This window comes from Pecten maximus, chromosome 9 (assembly GCF_902652985.1).
Source record: "Pecten maximus chromosome 9, xPecMax1.1, whole genome shotgun sequence".
Classification (NCBI taxonomy): Eukaryota; Metazoa; Mollusca; class Bivalvia; order Pectinida; family Pectinidae; genus Pecten; species Pecten maximus.
In genome coordinates, this window is record NC_047023.1 from 31370681 (window position 1) to 31391157 (window position 20477).

Here is a 20477-nt window from a genome sequence, read left to right on the forward strand (position 1 = left end):
AATTAGCCCCACAATGCAACGGCGGGTTTTACAGTCCATACAAAATGGCGGAACGCCGCAAGCGTGGAACTGCAAAAACGCAGACAGATTCTGCCAAAAAAAAAAAGACACAAAAGTGTGTGGAATCTGCAGAACCCAAGTATTTTCTTAGGGAAGGAAATGATTCACTGGAACTTAATGAGAGAAGAAAACGGAATAGACTCAAATTCCGATTTTTCTGGACGTCTATTTGATTGCTGGTTAGCTTTTGAACATTGTCAACTTTACCGATCTATGATTTTATCAATGTGTGGTTTGCATTTTGCTACATTATAGAATAAAGGATTTAAATGTTAACTTTGTTTATTTTGTTCAGTTACCTGTGTATTACGCGAATATTCTGTTAATATGTTTAAGCATTATTAGGCTATTTTATACACTGATGTCTCAAGGACTCCCTCGGTCAAGCGTCTAAGCCAGTAGTCATTTTAATGTTAGGAGAGCGTGAATGAGCATCTTGGATTGCTATTAATGCATGTGTGCAACTAGAATTTTAGGTTGTTCGGGAGTATGTGGCTTTAAAGACGTCCGACTATACGTAGGACACTAACATTTTGAATGGTAAATATCTCTTGAGATTAGTCATTAGTGATGAATAAAACAATTACATGATTTACTTGTCTTTGAAGATTTTTTTTAATGAATCTATCCAGCAGCTTTGCTGCATTTTCTTGTTTAGTCAAACTCTTCCCTGAACCATCTTGGTTAACAATGCCCTGAAACTTCAGTGCAGATAACTTAATAAAACTTTCCCTTGAACATTCAGAAGATATTTCTTGGTCAAACTCTGCCCTGAACCTTCAGTTCAGAGACGTTTTGGTCAAACTCTTCTCTGAACCATACTGGTAAAGTCTGCCCTGAACCTTCAGTGTAGAGATATCTTGGTTGAGCTCTGCGCTGAACCTTAAGTTCAGAGATATCTAACTCTCTCTTGAATCTTTCAAGTTCCTGAACCTTCAGTGCAGAGATATCTTGGTCAAACTTTGACCCAAACCTTCAGTGCAGAGATATCTTGGTTGAGCTCTGACCTGAACCTTAAGTTCAGAGATATCTAACTTTCCCTTGAACCTTACAAGTTCCTGAAAATTTCAATTTATCAAAATCTTGTGCTATGGGGAAAAATAATGAAAACGAAAATCTTGGGATCACATTTTTAATCCTTTGTTCTTAATTATAAAAAAGACACATATGTATATATTTGGGTTTTACATAGAAATTCATCACAAATAAATAGAGCACTCCTGTCCTTTACCACATCACTTAACGCTTTCATCAAGTGTTGGATTTTAACAGATACTTTCTCTTGTTTATCACCACATAAATGTTCTTGGATTTTACCGGACTAAATCTGATGGGAACTAACAAAATCCACTTTGTTCTTTACAATGCAATTTCATGAGCGACATTTTACAGAAAGAATTTGACATTCATGAAAAAAACTACAAAGTTTTGAATATTGCATCTTGCTAATGAGACAATGAGAAATATGAACACAATTTTTTCCTTCATAGAATGCAGTTCAGACAGAAATATTCTGTGGAATTTTGTATTATTCTAAAAAGAAATGCCTCTGTTATTGAAATGTTTGTGTAAATCCTAATCCTTTTCGGTTGTCGACTATTCTGGTCCCTCAGGCTGAGGTGCAGCTTCTTCGTCTTTCTGTCGGGGAGCAGGCATGTCAGCATCTGACATCTTCTTAGTTCCAGAGACTATATCATCAATTCTTAGAAGTAGCACAGCAGTCTGTGGAAAAAATGAAATAAAGTATAATAAATTGTAGCCTTACTGTTGCCACTTTGTTAAGTGGTATCACACACTATAATCCTACGTCTCAAGATATCAAATTTTAGATTTAGTTGAAATTTTGGCTTTGAAAGATTTCTTTGTCAATCCAAAGATATTTCAGATAGCATGTGCTTCCCTTCCGAACCAGAAGTGAATTATGTCACATGCATGACATGACTGAAAAGACAGAAATATTCCCCTGATGGTTCATAGATATTTACAGACAAATACTGTTAACTGTATCAACACTACTACAATTTGGAACCGATAAGTATCCAATTCAAATGACTATTCTATATCATGACCCTTTGACCTTGAAAGAAGGTCAGGTAATTCATTTCAGCACGTAACTGGCCCAGAAACATAACCCTTGGCCTCTTGATGTATCTTGTATAGTAATAACCTTTGTAATATTTACCTCTAATGCAGTCTTGATTGTTTGTACTTTTACAGCGAATGGTTCCCATATTCCGTAATCTTTCATGTCCACAATCTTGCCATTCTCTCCATCAACACCCCACGATGTACAGTTGGGTGCTGCATGTTTCGCCTGTTGACAACAAATACAGCCAAAATAACCTTTTATTGTTTTTGAAGATACAGTAAACTCAGATAAGTCGAAGTTGACGGGACCAAGCAATATTTGAGTAATCCGATGGTTTGTCGGTTTGTATACGGAGACAAAATACACGAGTATCATCGGCTGTATGCCGAACAAGTGCTTGATAACATGGTCGAAAATAAGCAATAAAGAGTAACAAAGAAATTAATTGTAGATGATAACAATTATTCTTTTATCTAATAAACAATATTGTGCACACTTACAGATCAAAACAAAATACATGAGTAAAATTATCTTTGCCATACACAAACGGAGTCGTACACATAATATTCTAGGAAAACATTAACAATACGTACATTATAAGAATATAAATGTATATATTGTACCCACATTATTTCTCCTAAAATCCATTAATATTGTTCTACAATTAAGCAATATGAAACAATGAACAGTTCAGGAAAATTTGATTGACCCTACGCATGCTAATTTTGTATGAGAGGTGAAAGCCGCAGTTATTGATTATCGGCAGCATGATCATGTATTACTAGATGTTTAGTACAGAATAAAAACATCCTGCATATTATTGTTACTATTGCATCAGTGTATTAAGAATTTAGGCATAGATTAATAAATCAATGACGGACAAGTATTTTTACTGTGCATATTTCGGGTGGAAATGTGTAATTTATCATTTTTTTTTCCTTATATTTTTCTGCGGCCATGTGTATTCAAACAGTAAACAGTAGGTCATGATGTTTTGGATTGAAGACTAAAACATGTACATTTTATTCGAAGTTTTACTTCAGCTGTGCACAAGTTTAAACAATGGGATGATGTGTGACTGACAGCCATGTTTGCAAATTTTACCTGAGAAAGCATGATGCTTTTGATGTTCCTCTACCTACCCTGAGAGCAGTCAGTGTATGTGTCCACCTACCCTAAGAGCTGTGAGTGTATGTGTCTACCTAACCTGAGAGCTGTGAGTGTCCATGTCTATCTAGCCTGAGAGCTGTGAGTGTCCGTGTCTACCTATCCTCAGAGCTGTGAGTGTCCGTGTCTACCTACCCTGAGAGTAGTGAGTGTCCAAGTCTACCTACCCTGAGAGCAGTGATCATGAGTGTCCATGTCTACCTACCCTGAGAGCTGTGAGTGTCCGTGTCTACCTACTCTGAGAGCTGTGAGTGTCCGCGTCTACCTACCCTGAGAGTAGTGAGTGCCCATGTCTACCTACCCTGAGAGTAGTGAGTGTCCATGTCTACCTACCCTGAGAGCTGGGAGTGTCCGTGTCTACCTACCCTGAGAGTAGTGAGTGTCCGTGTCTACCTACCCTGAGAGCAGTGAGTGTCCATGTCTACCTACCCTGAGAGCTGGGAGTGTCCATGTCTACCTACCCTGAGAGTAGTGAGTGTCCATGTCTACCTACCCTGAGAGCAGTGAGTGTCCATGTCTACCTACCCTGAGAGTAGTGAGTGTCCATGTCTACCTACCCTGAGAGCTGTGAGTGTCCGTGTCTACCTACCCTGAGAGTAGTGAGTGTCTGCGTCTACCTACCCTGAGAGTAGTGAGTGTCCGTGTCTACCTACCCTGAGAGCAGTGAGTGTCCAAATCTACCTACCCTGAGAGTAGTGAGTGTCCATGTCTACCTACCCTGAGAGCAGTGAGTGTCCGTGTCTACCTACCCTGAGAGCAGTGAGTGTCCAAATCTACCTACCCTGAGAGCAGTGAGTGTCCATGTCTACCTACCCTGAGAGCAGTGAGTGTCCGTGTCTACCTACCCTGAGAGCAGTGAGTGTCCATATCTACCTACCCTGAGAGTAGTGAGTGTCCATGTCTACCTACCCTGAGAGCAGTGAGTGTCCATATCTACCTACCCTGAGTAGTGAGTGTCCATGTCTACCTACCCTGAGAGCTGTGAGTGTCCATGTCTACCTACCCTGAGAGTAGTGAGTGTCCATGTCTACCTACCCTGAGAGCAGTGAGTGTCCATGTCTACCTACCCTGAGAGTAGTGAGTGTCCATGTCTACCTACCCTGAGAGTAGTGAGTGTCCATGTCTACCTACCCTGAGAGCAGTGAATGTCCATGTCTACTTACCCTGAGAGTAGTGAGTGTCCATGTCTACTTACCCTGAGAGTAGTGAGTGTCCGTGTCTACCTACCATGAGAGCTGAGTGTCCGTGTCTACCTACCCTGAGAGTAGTGAGTGTCCATGTCTACCTACCCTGAGTAGTGAGTGTCCATGTCTACCTACCCTGAGAGCAGTGAGTGTCCATGTCTACCTACCCTGAGAGCAGTGAGTGTCCTTGTCTACCTACCCTGAGAGTAGTGAGTGTCCATGTCTACGTACCCCGAGAGTAGTGAGTGTCCGTGTCTACCTACCCTGAGAGCAGTGAGTCTCCGTGTCTACCTACCATGAGAGTAGTGAGTGTCCGTGTCTACCTACCCTGAGAGTAGTGAGTGTCCATGTCTACCTACCCTGAGAGTAGTGAGTGTCCATGTCTACCTACCCTGAGAGTAGTGAGTGTCCATGTCTTCCTACCCTGAGAGCAGTGAGTGTCCGTGTCTACCTACCCTGAGTGTAGTGAGTGTCCATGTCTACTTACCCTGAGAGCAGTGAGTGTCCGTGTCTACCTACCCTGAGTAGTGAGTGTCCGTGTCTACCTACCCGAGAGCTGTGAGTGTCCGTGTCTACCTACCCTGAGAGCAGTGAGTGTCCATGTCTACCTACCCTGAGAGCAGTGAGTGTCCATGTCTACCTACCCTGAGAGCAGTGAATGTTCATGTCTACTTACCCTAAGAGCTGTAAGTGTTCTGATAGGGTTGCCACCACAGTTTTGGATGAGTGTCCTTGGGATGACCTCCAGACCTTTGGCTACTGCCCGATATGGCCATTGCTGCACTCCAGTGATACTCTTGGCCTTCTCGTTCAGGGCCTACAACAAGTACAGTGACAGTTTCTAGTTTGATAACAGTTTTGAAAGAAACAAAATACAAATAACTTTCACGGAAAAATATTAGTATGTTAAATAGTGATCAAAGCAAAAATCTACACAAAAACCCCCTCCTCTTTCATTTTTCACCAATGGACCTGTATCGTTCTTTGCTTCAGCGTTGAAGTTAGTCTAGGTCACTTATGTGAATGCTATAAGCTGTAAACCATTTTACTCACACTTTGTAGCCCTTCATCCCAGCCAGCTACTGGCCTCAAGATACATTTCCTTTTTGTACCGTTACAATGTGGTAATAGCACTTTGTCTTCAAGGATTACCTCAAACAAAATATTACACCAAGAGAAGGTAGGAAATACCATGGTGAAGGATGATTTTCCCCTGTTCTTACATAGGTTCCCCTTTATTGTCACACTTAGTTCCTGTACAGAGCTGTATACTATTACCTGTGCTAACATTACCAACAAAACCCTACCTGTGAGAGGGCCATTTCTGCTGCACCACCCCCTGGAACCAGGAGAGGCTCGGTCATCACATTACGGGCGACATTCATGGCATCTTGGAGATTTCTCTCAACCTCCATCAAAATGTCCTTGCTAGCCCCTCGCAGGAGGATTGTACATGCTTTTGGTTCCTTACACTCGACTAGGAAGGTGAAGTACCTGTATACATATATGTAATATTGTAAATAGGGAGCAGAGGAGTTGATATTCAGGCAATATTCACAACGTCAGAGAAGTCAATATTCAAAGTGAGTACCCTCCTCTGTACTAAAGTGAAGGCATTATTATCACAAGTATATACTGTATTTCAAACAAGAGGCCCATGGGGCCTGTATCGCTCACCTGGTTGGATCGGGCCAAATGTCAAAATAATGTTCATATTCAATTTGTTTTTGTAAATCTCTAACAATGCTATATATGGTTATAGTGTGGTAATCCGAACTGCTTTAAAGATTAATGAAGTCCAGACTCTCTAAGGTCTGAAAGACCTCAAGAATTGCTTTTAGAACATGCATTCATCACTTTATGACTAGTAGCGATTCAAAGGAATTACCTCTATTTCACTTATTGGGCCCCGCCCCTTTGGCCCCTCGGGGGTCAGAGTCACCATTTATGCAAAATCTGTTCCCCTTCCCCCAAGGATGTTTCTGACCAAATTGGGTTCAAATCAATTCATAACTTTATGACAAGTAGCGATTCAAAGGAATTACCTCTATTTCCCCTATTGGGCCCCGCCCCCTTGGCCCCTCGGGGGTCAGAGTCACCATTTATGCAAAATCTGTTCTTCTTCCCCCAAGGATGTTTCTGACCAAATTGGGTTCAAATCCATTCATAACTTAATAACTAGTAGCGATTTAAAGGAATAACCTCTATTTCACCTATTGGGCCCCGCCCCTTTGGCCCCTTTGGGGTCAGAGTCACCATTTATGCAAAATCTGTTCTTCTTCCCCCAAGGATGTTTCTGACCAAATTGGGTTCAAATCCATTCATGACTTTTTGACAAGTAGCGATTCAAAGGAATTACCTCTATTTCCCCTATTGGGCCCCGCCCTTTTGGCCCCCTCGGGGGTCAGAGTCACCATTTATGCAAAATCTGTTCCCCTTCCACCAAGGATGTTTCTGACCAAATTGGGTTCAAATCCATTCATAATTTTATGACTAGTAGCGATTTAAAGGAATTACCTCTATTTCCCATTATTGGGCCCCGCCCCTTTGGGGTCAGTCACCATTTTATGCAAAATCTGTTCCCCTTCCCCCAAAGATGCTTCTGACCAAATTGGGTTCAAATCCATTCATAACTTTATGATAAGTAGCGATTTAAAGGAATTTCCTCTATTTCCCCTATTGGGCCCCGCCCCTTTGGCCCCTCTGGGGTCAGAGCTACCAAGCAAAATCTGTTCCCCTTCCCCCAAGGATGTTTCTGACCAAATTGGGTTCAAATCCATTCATAACTTTATGACTAGTAGCGATTCAAAGGAATTACCTCTATTTCCCCTATTGGGCCCCACCCTTTTGGCCCCTCGGGGGTCAGAGTCACTATTTATGCAAAATCTGTTCCCCTTCCCCCAAGGATGTTTCTGACCAAATTGGGTTCAAATCCATTCATAACTTTATGACAAGTAGCGATTTAAAGGAATTACCTCTATTTCCCATATTGGGCCCCGCCCCTTTGGCCCCTTTGGGGTCAGAGTCCCCATTTCTGCAAAATCTGTTCCCCTTCTCCCAAGGATGTTTCTGACCAAATTGGGTTCAAATCCCTTCATAACTTAATAACTAGTAGCGATTTAAAGGAATTTCCTCTATTTCCCCTATTGGGCCCCGCCCCTTTGGCCCCTCGGGGGTCAGAGTCACCATTTATGCAAAATCTGTTCCCCTTCCCCCAAGGATGTTTCTGACCAAATTGGGTTCAAATCCATTCATAACTTTATGACTAGTAGCGATTTAAAGGAATTATCTCTATTTTCCCTATTGGGCCCCGCCCCTTTGGCCCCTCTGGGGTCAGAGCTACCATTTATGCAAAATCTGTTCCCCTTCCCCCAAGGATGTTTCTGACAAAATTGGGTTCAAATCCATTCATAACTTTATGACTAGTAGCAATTTAAAGGAATTACCTCTATTTCCCCTATTGGGCCCCGCCCTTTTGTCCCCTCGGGGGTCAGAGTCACCATTTATGCAAAATCTGTTCCCCTTCCACCAAGGATGTTTCTGACCAAATTTGGTCAAAATCCAATAAGAACTTTTTGACTAGTAGCGATTTGAAGCAAATGTTGACGGACGACGGACGGACGACGGATGCTGCGCCATGACATAAGCTCACCAGACCTTCGGTCCAGGTGAGCTAACAATCTAGTCATTAATAGTAGGCTACAGCGTCTAAAATTTGGGAATTTTTTAAACATATAGCATCAATGAGGCATACTTCATATATTCTTGTTTCAAGAAGATATAAATGGAAGCTTTGACCCAGCACTTAATATTACAGAAATAATAATAATAATAAAAAAAATAAAAAACACAAGAAAATGTGTGGGGGTATAAAACATGAAACTTACTCATCACCGAATTTCTCTATGTTAAATAGACCACACTGTGTTCCCACATCTTCTTCTTTAATTTCATCAGTACGATTAACAATGGTGGCACCACAGGCTCTGAAATACATTCAACACACAATGAAGCAAGAGACAATTTCTTAACACTTCAAGTCACAGGATCTACAATATTCCTGTTAAAAACATACCTAGTTTTCAGGGAAATGACTCCATGGTTAAATAAAGGAATTTAAAATATACCTCACTTATTGTTTTCACCATCATAACTGTAATGAAGGATATGTTGACGATTTTTTCCATCCATTCTTTATAATCATACAGAAAATATCTAACTACTGATTTTCAACATACAAAAATCATATTTCTTGCTTAATATTCAAGGTGAAAGAAAGTTTCTAAGTTTTTTTCATAACATGTTATATAGTTATGAAAACAATGTTTTTGTGATAAAAAATTGTAAATCATATGCACTTAAATCCTTTTTTGAATAAGAACTATACAATTATATGCTAGTTCACTTTACCTGAACACTTCCATTTCCCATTTTTAGTTTTTTTGTGTTAACTTGATAATGTTATGAGTGTACCTGGCAATCCTGTTGTTGTCGGACTTCCTGACACGCCTGATTACACTGACTCCTGCCTTGACAAAGAAGTGTTGAGCTAAATCAGACACACCCTTCTCAGTGATAACAAGGTCAGGCTTGAAAGCAAGGACTTCATCACAAACTCTCTTCACATATTCCTCTTCCAACATAAGGATCTTACTGCAATACAAACAGGAAATGTTTCACTTCAAATCACCACGTTAATATCTATCAAATCTAAAATGCCTGAACATACCTTGATATAATTACTTGAAGGTATTGTTATAGTTGAATATTTAGGACGCAATTTGAAAACTTTTTTTTTAAATTGCACTGTCACCTTTAAGACTTCATGCTTAACTTTCTAAACCCCTAAATCACTCAGCATACAATATCCATTTATTGAATTTTAGGTTTTGAACAGCTGTTCTGAAACTACTCTGTAAAACTTACGCAAAATCTTCTTCCTTTGATATCTCTATATTTGTCTGGAATGAAAACAAGGAAATAAAATTCAAATTTTTTCTACATTCAACATTAACTACATTCAACATTAATTAATGTCTTTGTGACTTACTATGCAATAAAACATGAAATGCCCACAACCTAACCTGTATAAACTGTAAGGGATGGCAAACAAGATCTGGTACAAGATCCAGCAATATTCGTAATAAAACTGTTTTAATACTGAACAATATTCATAAATTCTTTTTTAAATTTTTGATCTCTGGTGATTCTAACAACAGCAGAAATTCCATTAAATCGGTATTAATGAATAGGTTTTACCTGACTTTCTCCTTTCTTGTATTCTAATGTACAGTCTAGTAAAATAATTCTTGGGTTTTCTAACCTCCTGAAATGAAAATAAATACATGCATAAACTTGGTGCAGCTTGAAACTTTAGACAAGTTTTAGATGAAATATCAAAGGTACTTGTTTTTTCTAATCATGGTATTGTAAAATTTAGAATAAATCACTGATACAGTAGTTAAGACAGTGAATGTGAAAGGTCACAGTACAGATACGTGTAATTTTAACAAACATTTTTTTCTTTTTCAAATAGAAAACAAAATGAAAAAGGAATAATTATCTATAATTTAAGCTTAATAATTTATTTACAGCTCTGTGTAAAAGAAAATTTAAATACATATGTCTATACAATACAAACAGCTGTAACAAGAATAAAGACTGGTAAAATATAAGCCATACCTTTTCATTTTAGGGTGGACAACATCTTTATTTAGCATGACTCCCTTCAGTACTTTAGAGTCCTCCATGGTTCCCCCTGGGACCTGCAAATAAAATATATAGTTTTACACTAAATCCTCAGTATTGTTTCCAATCTATCATTATCATCACACATAAAAATTAGGGTACATTAATGGCTTCTATGACAATTTATAGATAAATTTCAATTTTTATCTGTACCTTTTCTACTTTTGCATATCGCTTGATGTCAATTTCCCGTCGACCGTTCTCCTCGATTGCAACTGTTGCTGTGGCATCTAAAGCAATCTGGCAGGCGAGATCAGACCTGGAAACCAAAAAAAAAGATGTTTGTAAACCACTTGCTTGACATTGCAAACACTAATTAGTAATAAATGATTCATCAGAAATACTCAAATCTGATTTAGTGAAAAAGTAAAAAAGATTAGGCTCCATAGATTGAGAGTTCCAGACCGGGTAGGGCATGAATCATGAAAAATTGTCTTCCTTCATCATTTGTGTTACTATGTTATATACCATACATATACATATATGTTATATACCATACATATACATATATGTTATATACAATTTACCTGTGTCTTGATAAAGGGGCAGATTGCCTTGAAAATTCGACAATTTACTTGTCTGTACTGTCATTATTACTACTTGACATATATCTATTTCTAGTAATACGCATCCAACATTTGTTTGTTAGGATCCAGTACCTATATTGGTTTATACCGTCGTTATTACTTACTAGACCCTATGCTATATACAATACATATACATATATGTTATATACCATACATATACATATACATATGTATTATATATACATATATGTATTACATATACATATATGTACACATATTTAATTATACACTCCAGGATTTCAAAACTTCCAGCATAAGCCTCCTTTACTTAGTACAGTCAAGCTAAAATTACATGTCGCAACAAGAATAGAAAGAAGTGTTACAATGTCAGTTAGAAACAAGGATGACTGACATAAATAGGACAACACAAAATGGTGCCATTTGTGCTCGGCAGCACTCCTGTGGCAGTCCATAATACATAGACTTTAACTGCAGCTTTTATACATACCATTTACTAATGAACTTTGTGCCAACACAACTTTTGACAATTTTCATCATGTCATCTTTGTTGGTCAGATCCACGGGTACACTAGAAATAAAACAGAATAGTTCTTAAAGAAAACTACTCATAAAAGTCTTTGTAAAGAAAGTTAAGACACATTACTAGCATATCATCAATTGGAGATGAACAATGAATCTTAAATTAACCTCCTGAACTTATTAACATTGAGCACCACTGGAAACCTAACTTAACCTCTCAATCTTATTTCACTGAGCAATGTTGGAATCCTAACTTAACATTGACAAGTATGGGTCTATCCCTTTATCTACACTTATGTATGAGTAAGCCTATCCCTATATCCCAAAACATTGACAAGTACGAGTCTATCCCTTTATCTACACTTATGTATGAGTAAGTCTATCCCTATATCCCAAAACATTGACAAGTACGAGTCTATCCCTTTATCTACACTTATGTATGAGTAACTTAGTAAGCCTTTCACTATATCCCCACTTCGTATTTTTTACTTAACTCTTTCCGTACTCACGACGACTACAGACGTCACAAAAATGTGCTCTTGTATCCTTCATGACGACTACACACGTCACAATTAACATGCCTTCCATCCTTGTGACGACTCAAATCGTCGTAAAACATCGCGAAAGATGTTGATATTACTTGCTGGTTTAGCATAGTCATACGAAGGAATTGACACGGAAATGATGTTTTTAAGAAATAAAAAGCAATGTAAATATTGTATTGATGGTATATTTTACGTACCAGAAGCATAATTCATTCGTTAAGATTGTCTATTTCAAAGAATTCCGCCGGTTCATGCTGAGCTGTTTACATAGCTACAAAATGGCGGCCTCAAATTTACTTTCGTTTTCTGCGAGATTGTTGAGGTGTTAAACACAATAAAATCATTAAAAACGATAATATATATATAATTGAGTAACGTTTATCATCAAAATAAGTAAGAAATATGTAAAATATTTTTACACACCGAAAAAACGATGTTTTGGCTGCGTGATTTCTTGCACATGTGTGACACATGTGCCGATTAACATGTCATTTCCCGCGATTCTGCCTGGTGATTTCGCCGTATTTTAAAGGAAAAATTGGGTAAAAGAGTTTCCGTACTCAGTACTTGTTCCATATGATAAACTTCATTTAATATTAAGCATTATACAACAGTAAAAGATCAGTAAAAGATCGTTTTATCGACGTCTGATGTGATAGCCATATGCTCCAATACACAAAGGACCTACCCAGCATTCACTTCCGGTAGCGACCGCGAAATTTGAATGAGTACGTAAAGAGTTAAGAGAAATAGTCTATGGTACTTGATATGTTGATCTTGAATACAAACATAAATAAACATAATTATCTGTTAATAATCCCGCAATTCAAGCATTTTTCAAATATGTTTGAAGACTTACCTGATTTGTTTGCGGAGAATGTCGACAAGATCATCGAGGGCCTGCCTGAAGGCACTGATGACAATGGTGGGGTGCATCTGCTGCTCCAGGAAGGGAAGTGCCTGAGAAAGCATCTCACCAGCTGTCAACAGGGACAAGACATTTAGGATTATTCTGTGTTTTTTCTTTCTTGTGTGATTTTCAATTCACTCATGTTTGCAAGAGCTGCCTTCTCAAATTTTTCATTAACTTAAGTTTTTTTTTGAAAAATAATTCTTAAACGGAAAATATTCAAATGGATTATTTATTTCTTCACATACAAAAGTCTTAGAATATCAAATTCATGACATGAAATAGTGCTTTCAAAGCTATATTCCATTTTTTTCAAGGTTTCACTGATTTTTTTTACATAAGTGTTTTGTACAAAGTCCAACAAAATGTTCTTAAAACAAATTAATCAGTTCAGTTGTTAACAGTAAACACTGTGACAGAGACCAAATGATGTAATTTTCAAAACTTAATTCATTAGTAACTTAGGTTGAGATATTGATAATCAAACTGTATGTATTTTAATGCTGACATTGGTACCTACATCAAACAACCAGGCAGTTATCTTTTGAAACTTACCAAGAATGATAACGGAGGTGGTTCCGTCTCCAACCTCCTCATCTTGTGTGCGAGCTACTTCAATCATGGACTTGGCTGCTGGATGCTGAACGTTGATCTACAAGTATAAACGATAAATATAGTGATCACAAGAAATTATATATTTGGCCAAACAACTTAAATGTTTGTAATTTGTTTTTCAGAAAGGTGGGTAGGTACATAAACAAAACTTTAATACCATTATAGACACATTGTACACAGGACATCTTGCATTGTTTTTCTAAATTAATGAAAAAGAATGGAAATATGTTGGGTGCAACATGAATGACACCCCCCCCCCCCCCCCCCCCCTTCATTTGTGGTAGGATTTTGTCAAACCTTCTGTATATTATATCACAATTAGTTTACATATCACTTTATTTATTAGTGACTGACCATTCCTTATCGGTGTAATCAAGTTCTGCTAAGCTTTAGATGTGATGTTTTCTCTTTTCAAATAATATTCAAAATGTTTCATTAATAAAAGATGGAGATTTTAAGTAATGAAAAGCATTTATAATCATATCATTGAAGCAATTTAAGACCCTACAGGAACATTGATGCCAAACAATAGGATCATTACACATTATCTGACCATAAGATCCTACAACTAAACTCTAATCAATTGGATGTTGGCCAAAATGGACAGATGGACATCAGAAAAGATGCGGATGGTAAACAATAACATGCCCTTCAAAATGATGGGGATATAAAAATCATCCTTGAATCATATATATCCAAACACAAAGACAAAAAATTAAAACATAATTGTACTTACCTCACGGAGAATGGCATTGCCATCATTGGTCATAACAATCCCTCCCATAGGGTCCATCAACATCTGTTCAAAAGTAAAAGTCAGCACATTTATTGGAGTACAAGACCATACATTTATCATTAAAGATTGTGTTAGAATAACATTTCAGAACACAGGATGATGGTAAAATATACAGGATATCAGTTTCAAAATCAAAATATATTTTCATTAATTTTGATCTGAAAATTATTTTTTGGCACAAACTTTAATCATAACTGTTGAAATAATTGTGACAAAAAGTAACAAACGTGACACAAAACCTATAAATGAAATAAAGCTTGTCGAATGTTAAAATTGTTTCATCATTAGTTTTATTTTCTTATGTTCTAGCACTAGTACTAGCAATAGTGCCTTTAACATAAACTTTGGTCCCAAACATTCTTACCTTTAACATAGACTTTGGTCCCAGACATGTTCTGATGATGTCTGCGATAGCCTGTAACAAATATATATATATCTAAATCATCTTATATAATTACAAATTTTAAAATGTTATTTCATGAGCAAATTAAACTTTTTAATAAAGTTAGGAAGCACTATCGGCACTAAAATGATAAATGCTTTCACAAATGTTCAAATGTAACCTTTTTATTTATTTTTTCAAGCAATCCATTTTTCACAACTGAATTTGATAAGGACTACAGACTGTTTCAATTCACATGATGTCTAAACAAGAGTACCTGGGACAGGAGAACATGTCTGTTGAATGCCATATAACCTGTAGAGTGGCTAACTATTAATCTCACCTTTCACTACAAAGTCAATGTTCGGTTTTCTAACAGTTTGAGGAAAACAAGTAATCAAAAGCATCATGATTTAAATACCTATGATCAATGGGCAATAACTGTGAAAAATAGTGATTCGATTTTTTTTCCCAGAGAAACGTAACTTTTTATCATGACTATTTATCAGGGAAACGAAACTTTATATGATCGTTTAATATATTGCATTCCAAGTTTCAAAGAAAGTTGACGCCGGATGGATGGAATAATACTTCAGTCAAATTTGATATGCAGATAAAAATGATATGAGCCATGTAGAGAACAGAGGGATGTTTGTGCCCTCCTAATTTGTTTTATGGAAAACTGATAATTTCTCTACTAATTCTCTTTCATTTCCTTTTTTTATAATTCAAGTCAAGGATCAAGACAGGATTTAGGGCAGCATATGTTTTTAAATATCTAGTGGGGAAATGGAGCAAGTGGGATGCATGGACATGATGTCAGGGTCTGAGGAAACTCAGGCTATAGACCTACTAGCTTGATGGATCAAGAAGTTTGTAGATACCCTAGGGAGTTATTGTGATGTGTAGTGGGATAGGATGTCCTGTTTATCATGTAGTGTTTGTTTTTGAAATCTTGTACATTATTCTGGTCTGATGTTGAAGACAGACTGAAATTGTTTAGTATTTCTGATTTTGTTTCTTCAACTGGATCGTTGACTAACTTGCCATAGTGATGGCAATTCGGTGTTACGATGCTATCTGAGAAGTTCCAGTATGACTGTTCTGGGTTTTTTTATCTGGTGTTTAAGTTGAAAAAAATAATTATTGAAAATTGCACGTGCACCCAAAAAGTATATCTACAGTTAACTTATTCATATAGCTACCATATTTTTTTTACTAATGTTACCATTAAAAGGCCTACATAGTCTTATTTATTTTGGTCTTAGCAATCATAAGATATGTTTAATTATTTTCTGAATACAAAATTTCCCTCATAAAAATGGTCAAAATGCTCCAAATTGGACAGAAAAAAATAAATCCAAAGACTCATTTCAAAAGTATAATCGAATAAAATAAGCAGAAATTAATAAAAACAAAAGTTACATTGTTCTTACCTAGCAAATTTTTAGTTAACCATATAATGTTACAAAAACATTATAAACTTCGATTTCATAAACGTTTAAATAATTAAATTAATATAAATAATATTAAATTAATGTCTATATTTTATTTTTACTTGATAGCATAATGGTTGAAGTAATATTCACATTTCTACATAATTGTCTTAGTCGTTCCTAAATAAAAATTAGAAATAAATCCTTACAATACACGTTCTAACAATAATGACTCGAACAAATCTAGACAAGTCTGGAAGCTTCTCTGACGGCCATGGAGACCATGTGAGAACCATGCTTGCTTACTTTGCCGGCTGCGATGTTGCCTTGCTGGACTTTCTTCCCGGATTCCCGTTTTGTGTTCTGGTCTGCAAGTAATTAAAACATTTATGTACCAAATGTAATTGAAGAAATACATTTAAAACTATGTGAAATAGGATATTTACTTACTAAGAACGATGATGTTGCCTTGTCCCCCAAGCATGCTTGTATCTTTCTAGACCGGAAGTGAAGCGCCGCCTGTTGTCGATAAGAGGGATAACTCTATGGACCAAAACAAAAGATCTAGACTCGTCTGTCAGACACCACTTAGCCAATGTAGGTAGCCTGATTTATATTAGATTATATATTGGGTGTATTGACAGATAGGGCCAGTACCTGTGTTTAACAGGTGTTAATTAAAGTTCCTACTACCAGATCATGATTGACCTAACTCAACGTACTGATTGTCAATATAATTTCGAAAGTGACTGCTGAGAGAGTTCTGTTTTTGGACCATGCTGAGAGAGAGAGTTCTGTTTTTGGAACAAAAGAAAGATTTAACAGGTATTGTAGTATTGTATTTTAGCGTATCATCATCAGATGATGGGTTTGTTCTAATCGCCCTTCCTCTGTGGCTATGTCAAGCAGTTCAGGGTTTTACCCATTTAATTAAGATAAAATGTATCTGTATTTAAATTAGAGATACATGTACATTGCATATATAACGTTAATAAATGTTAAAATCTGTCAAATATTAATATTATTCAGTGTTGTTTATATTATCTGTCGATAGTATTAATGACATGTCACAGCATATAGTTAATGAAGAGAGACAAACAATAAAACAGCAGCATTCAATGTTTTCAGTCAATAAAAACTACAGGGTCAGGGGTTAAAAATAGGGAGGGTAGGGTTACCGGTAACAAAGCCATTTTTTAGGCCTTATTAATTGTAGTGTTTGTGATCAAAACAGCCAGCACAAAATGTGTATAATCTGTTAATTTTATAATTTTAGGATGTCAGATTTAAAGCGAAAAGCCAAAGCGAAGCAGACAGATTCAAAAATAGCAAAGAAACAGTGTCTGAATGAAGAAACCGACAAAACAGATTCTGTGAAAAGTCGTTATTTTGACACAGACAAAGAGGAACTATTAAGTCCAGGACCATCTTGTACAGTACAAAACTCTGGCTTTGAAGCCGATAAAAGACTTTCTTCTTCATTCTACAAAAAGTCATGCTTGCAACTAGCAAGGAACCTCCTGGGCCAAGTGTTAGTACGCCGGTGTCCCACCTCTGGTGGTCTCCTGTGTGGGAAGGTAGTGGAGACCGAAGCTTACCTGGGAAACGAAGACAAGGCAGCACATTCTTACAAAGGGAAGAAAACAGAAAAAAATAGTGCCATGTTCATGGATCCTGGGACTGCATATGTGTACAACATCTACGGCATGTACTGTTGCTTCAATATATCCAGTGAAGGTATGTACTATCTGGCTGTTTTTTTTCTCTAAAAACAGTGTCCGTCCGTCCGTCCGTCCGTCTATCTGTCTGTCCATTAAAGGATTAGTATGATTATAGGTTGTGTGGGGTAATGCTGTTTGTTACCACTGACAATTTCCATGAAACTCTGGCATTTGGCCAGTACCTTGATAGTAGTTACAATTTATATAATTTCGGTTTCTGTTACTTCCTTTGAAACTCGATCAGTTCATGGTATATAGAGGGAGTGTTATACCTATATAGTGTTGATGTTTGTTTATTAAGCAGGTATGGGTTTTAGGTCACCTGAGCTAAACCCAGTGACCTTTCCTGTCTATCTTTGTCCACCCTGTGCATGCATTATCAGTTATTTTTTTACATTTTAGACTTCTGTTCAAAAACTACTGGACCAATTTTGAAGAATTTTTGCAGGAAGCTTCCTTGGCCAAAGGTCAACATAAATTGTAAATTGTAAGGTCACTTCCCTCAGGGAGCCTGAATCCTAGGGTTGGGACTGAAAGGGGTCAAATTAACTAAAATTTTAAAAATCTTGAGTCAAGCCCTAGATATGGTAGAATCAAACATTCCTCATGGATTGATGGGTCGTAAAATGCTTGATAAAATATGGAAATTTCATGGCCCCTGAGTTTTCATGTTTCCCCTGGGGAGGAGCTTGATTGATTGATTGATGGGGCTTAACATCCTTGATCCAGTTATAACTGAGTCTAAGACACTGGGGAGGAGCTTGATTGATTGATTGATGGGGCTTAACATACTTGATCTGGTTATAACTGAGTCTAAGACACTGGGGAGGAGATAAACTTTACTATTGTTGATAAAGGATCTGTTTAGAATTACAGAGAGGCATTGTAAATACAACATGTTTAAGACTAAGGTGAATGTTAAGGTCCTTTGGCCGCTTGTCTTGACTTTCTTACTAGATTTCCATACTTTTGACCCCTATTAAAGCATCACATAATTTATATTACTCCTATCTTTTATACAAGATCTTGATCTAATTTTGCAAAACGTGCACACATAAAGATGTACGGTATACATATCAGATACTGAATTGCACTACATCATTTTCATGATTTTGAAAGTGCTTATCAGCATTGTCATATGTTTTAACATATAATATTTATTTTTCTAAAATGAAAAGCATTTCCCATCGTTGAGTGATTTTGTCTGGTTCCTGTCTGTTGTAGGGGAAGGTGCGGCTGTTTTGCTACGAGCCATAGAGCCCATTCAGGGGCTTGAAGCCATGACTTGTAACCGTAGTAACCAGCGTAAGGAAGGGTCCAAGGCCTTGAAGACCAAAGATCTCTGTAATGGCCCGTCTAAATTTTGCCAGGCTCTAGCTATCTCCAAGAATGCTATAAACAAACAGGACTTGGTCAGTTCTCCGGACATTTGGATGGTGGCTGGAGATCAAATTGATGACCAACATGTAGTGAACAGTAAAAGAATCAACATAGGGTATGCTGAAGAATTTGTAGATAAACCATACCGGTTTTACATCCTGGACAATAAATGTGTCAGTGTCCGAGATAAAAAAGCGGAGGAGTTGCTGAGATCAGGTTGAGAGAAGCTTACTCAGTACAATGATAAGTCCCAGTAAATTTGTTTTGTTACTCTCTTAACTTTGACTATGTACTCTTACTGGATACAAATTTTGAGCAATAAATTTCCCCGGTGGAATGAAATGTACCTATATTAATATTTACATCTCTCCCTTCTTCAGCTTAGTAAACTCTGATTGTGAATAAATTAGTGTAAAGCAGTGAAAAAAGGCTCAGTGGATTATTAAGCGCGGGAATTGGTTACATAATCATGACATCATCTCTTTGTGACATTACAGGAACGTCAACTAGACATCGCCATATTGAAAGGACTAATCAATGCAATTTTAGCGTTTTCTCCTGTTACCCTATGATCTCTGTACAAAAAACTAACGTCAAGTGAGTGTTTTGTCAAAAAATAAACTAAATATTGCGGAAATGGGTGCATATTTAACTTCTCCACGAGGTAAGCTAACAACAAATGGCTGAAGCGTACAGTTCCTAGAGAACATTTGACCACGTCACTACTAAATGTGTGTCACTGCATGCTATGCTTGACAACTGTAGTCAATCTGAGACAGATATTGTGGATTGTGAATGTATATCAGTTAATTAAAAATGTAAAAGGTACTAAACCAAAATGTTGAGTTGTTTCTTTTAATTTTGTTAACAATACTTTTGTCTTTACGTAGATTCACTAGAAATTTGCGTTGCCCGGTGCGAGCATACTACTGTATACGCAGTCAAAATGAGGTACAATCCTTAAATGTTTTTTTTTTTTGGCCCCCACAAAGAAGTTTGGGTGTGTGTGTTGAGTCATCGTGTCTGTCTGTTGACATATCTATGTACAGCTGCCAACTAGTACTCCTCCCAGGATTATACATGGATTTCAACAAAACTTTACACAAATGCTATTCATGACATGTACTTTTTGTCTCACTGAAAGCCATTAATCCATAAATATGGAATACCGGAGTTACGTCCCTTGACATGTTACGGCCCTAGAAGCCACTAAGTGAAACTGTCCTTGTGGTAATGCTTAATTATCTTCGTAACAGTAGACGTAAATTGTTTGCGACGCCAGATAAAACTTTATCTCAAGTGACCAAATGAATTAAAATAAGTTTTATTTTCTTTACAATGGAAGTTTGAACCATTTGGTGGTCAGGTGCTTAATAT

General features: G+C 37.2%; 2 protein-coding genes across 3 annotated transcripts; one reads left to right on the forward strand and one right to left on the reverse strand.

Moving 5' to 3' along the window:
- Positions 1–1176: 1176 nt before the first annotated feature.
- Positions 1177–16538, reverse strand: LOC117334355 (T-complex protein 1 subunit gamma-like). The gene is made up of 17 exons (XM_033893928.1): positions 16450–16538; positions 16306–16367; positions 14546–14596; positions 14122–14184; positions 13326–13422; positions 12720–12840; positions 11284–11364; positions 10402–10507; positions 10183–10265; positions 9760–9826; positions 9427–9461; positions 8974–9153; positions 8388–8486; positions 5808–5994; positions 5177–5317; positions 2243–2374; positions 1177–1782 (listed from the first exon to the last, which is right to left on the reverse strand). Exons 1-17 carry the CDS (start codon positions 16481–16483, stop codon positions 1657–1659), a joined length of 1665 nt encoding a protein of 554 aa, XP_033749819.1. The 5' UTR covers positions 16484–16538; the 3' UTR covers positions 1177–1656.
- LOC117334356 (putative 3-methyladenine DNA glycosylase) lies at positions 16487–19933 on the forward strand. Of its 2 annotated transcripts, none has more exons than XM_033893929.1 (3): positions 16487–16596; positions 17276–17736; positions 18945–19933. In XM_033893929.1, coding segments are annotated over exons 1-3 (840 nt in total). In that variant the 5' UTR covers positions 16487–16594; the 3' UTR covers positions 19322–19933. The 2 variants fall into 2 exon arrangements, with proteins under 2 accessions (XP_033749820.1, XP_033749821.1); XM_033893930.1 differs by having other exon boundaries at positions 16508–16824.
- The last annotated feature ends 544 nt before the right edge of the window (positions 19934–20477 follow it).

Excerpts from the sequence above, each read along its gene's own strand:
- LOC117334355 (XM_033893928.1), bottom strand. The coding sequence starts at position 16,483 with ATGCTTGGGGGACAAGGCAACATCATCGTTCTTA. Across the intron at positions 9,462-9,759 it reads ACAAGAAAGGAGAAAGTCAG|ACAAATATAGAGATATCAAA; the intron begins GTAAAACCTATT and ends TTTTCATTCCAG. Across the intron at positions 5,995-8,387 it reads ATAGAGAAATTCGGTGATGA|GTACTTCACCTTCCTAGTCG; the intron begins GTAAGTTTCATG and ends ATATGTATACAG.
- LOC117334356 (XM_033893929.1), top strand. Across the intron at positions 17,737-18,944 it reads CTTCAATATATCCAGTGAAG|GGGAAGGTGCGGCTGTTTTG; the intron begins GTATGTACTATC and ends TGTCTGTTGTAG.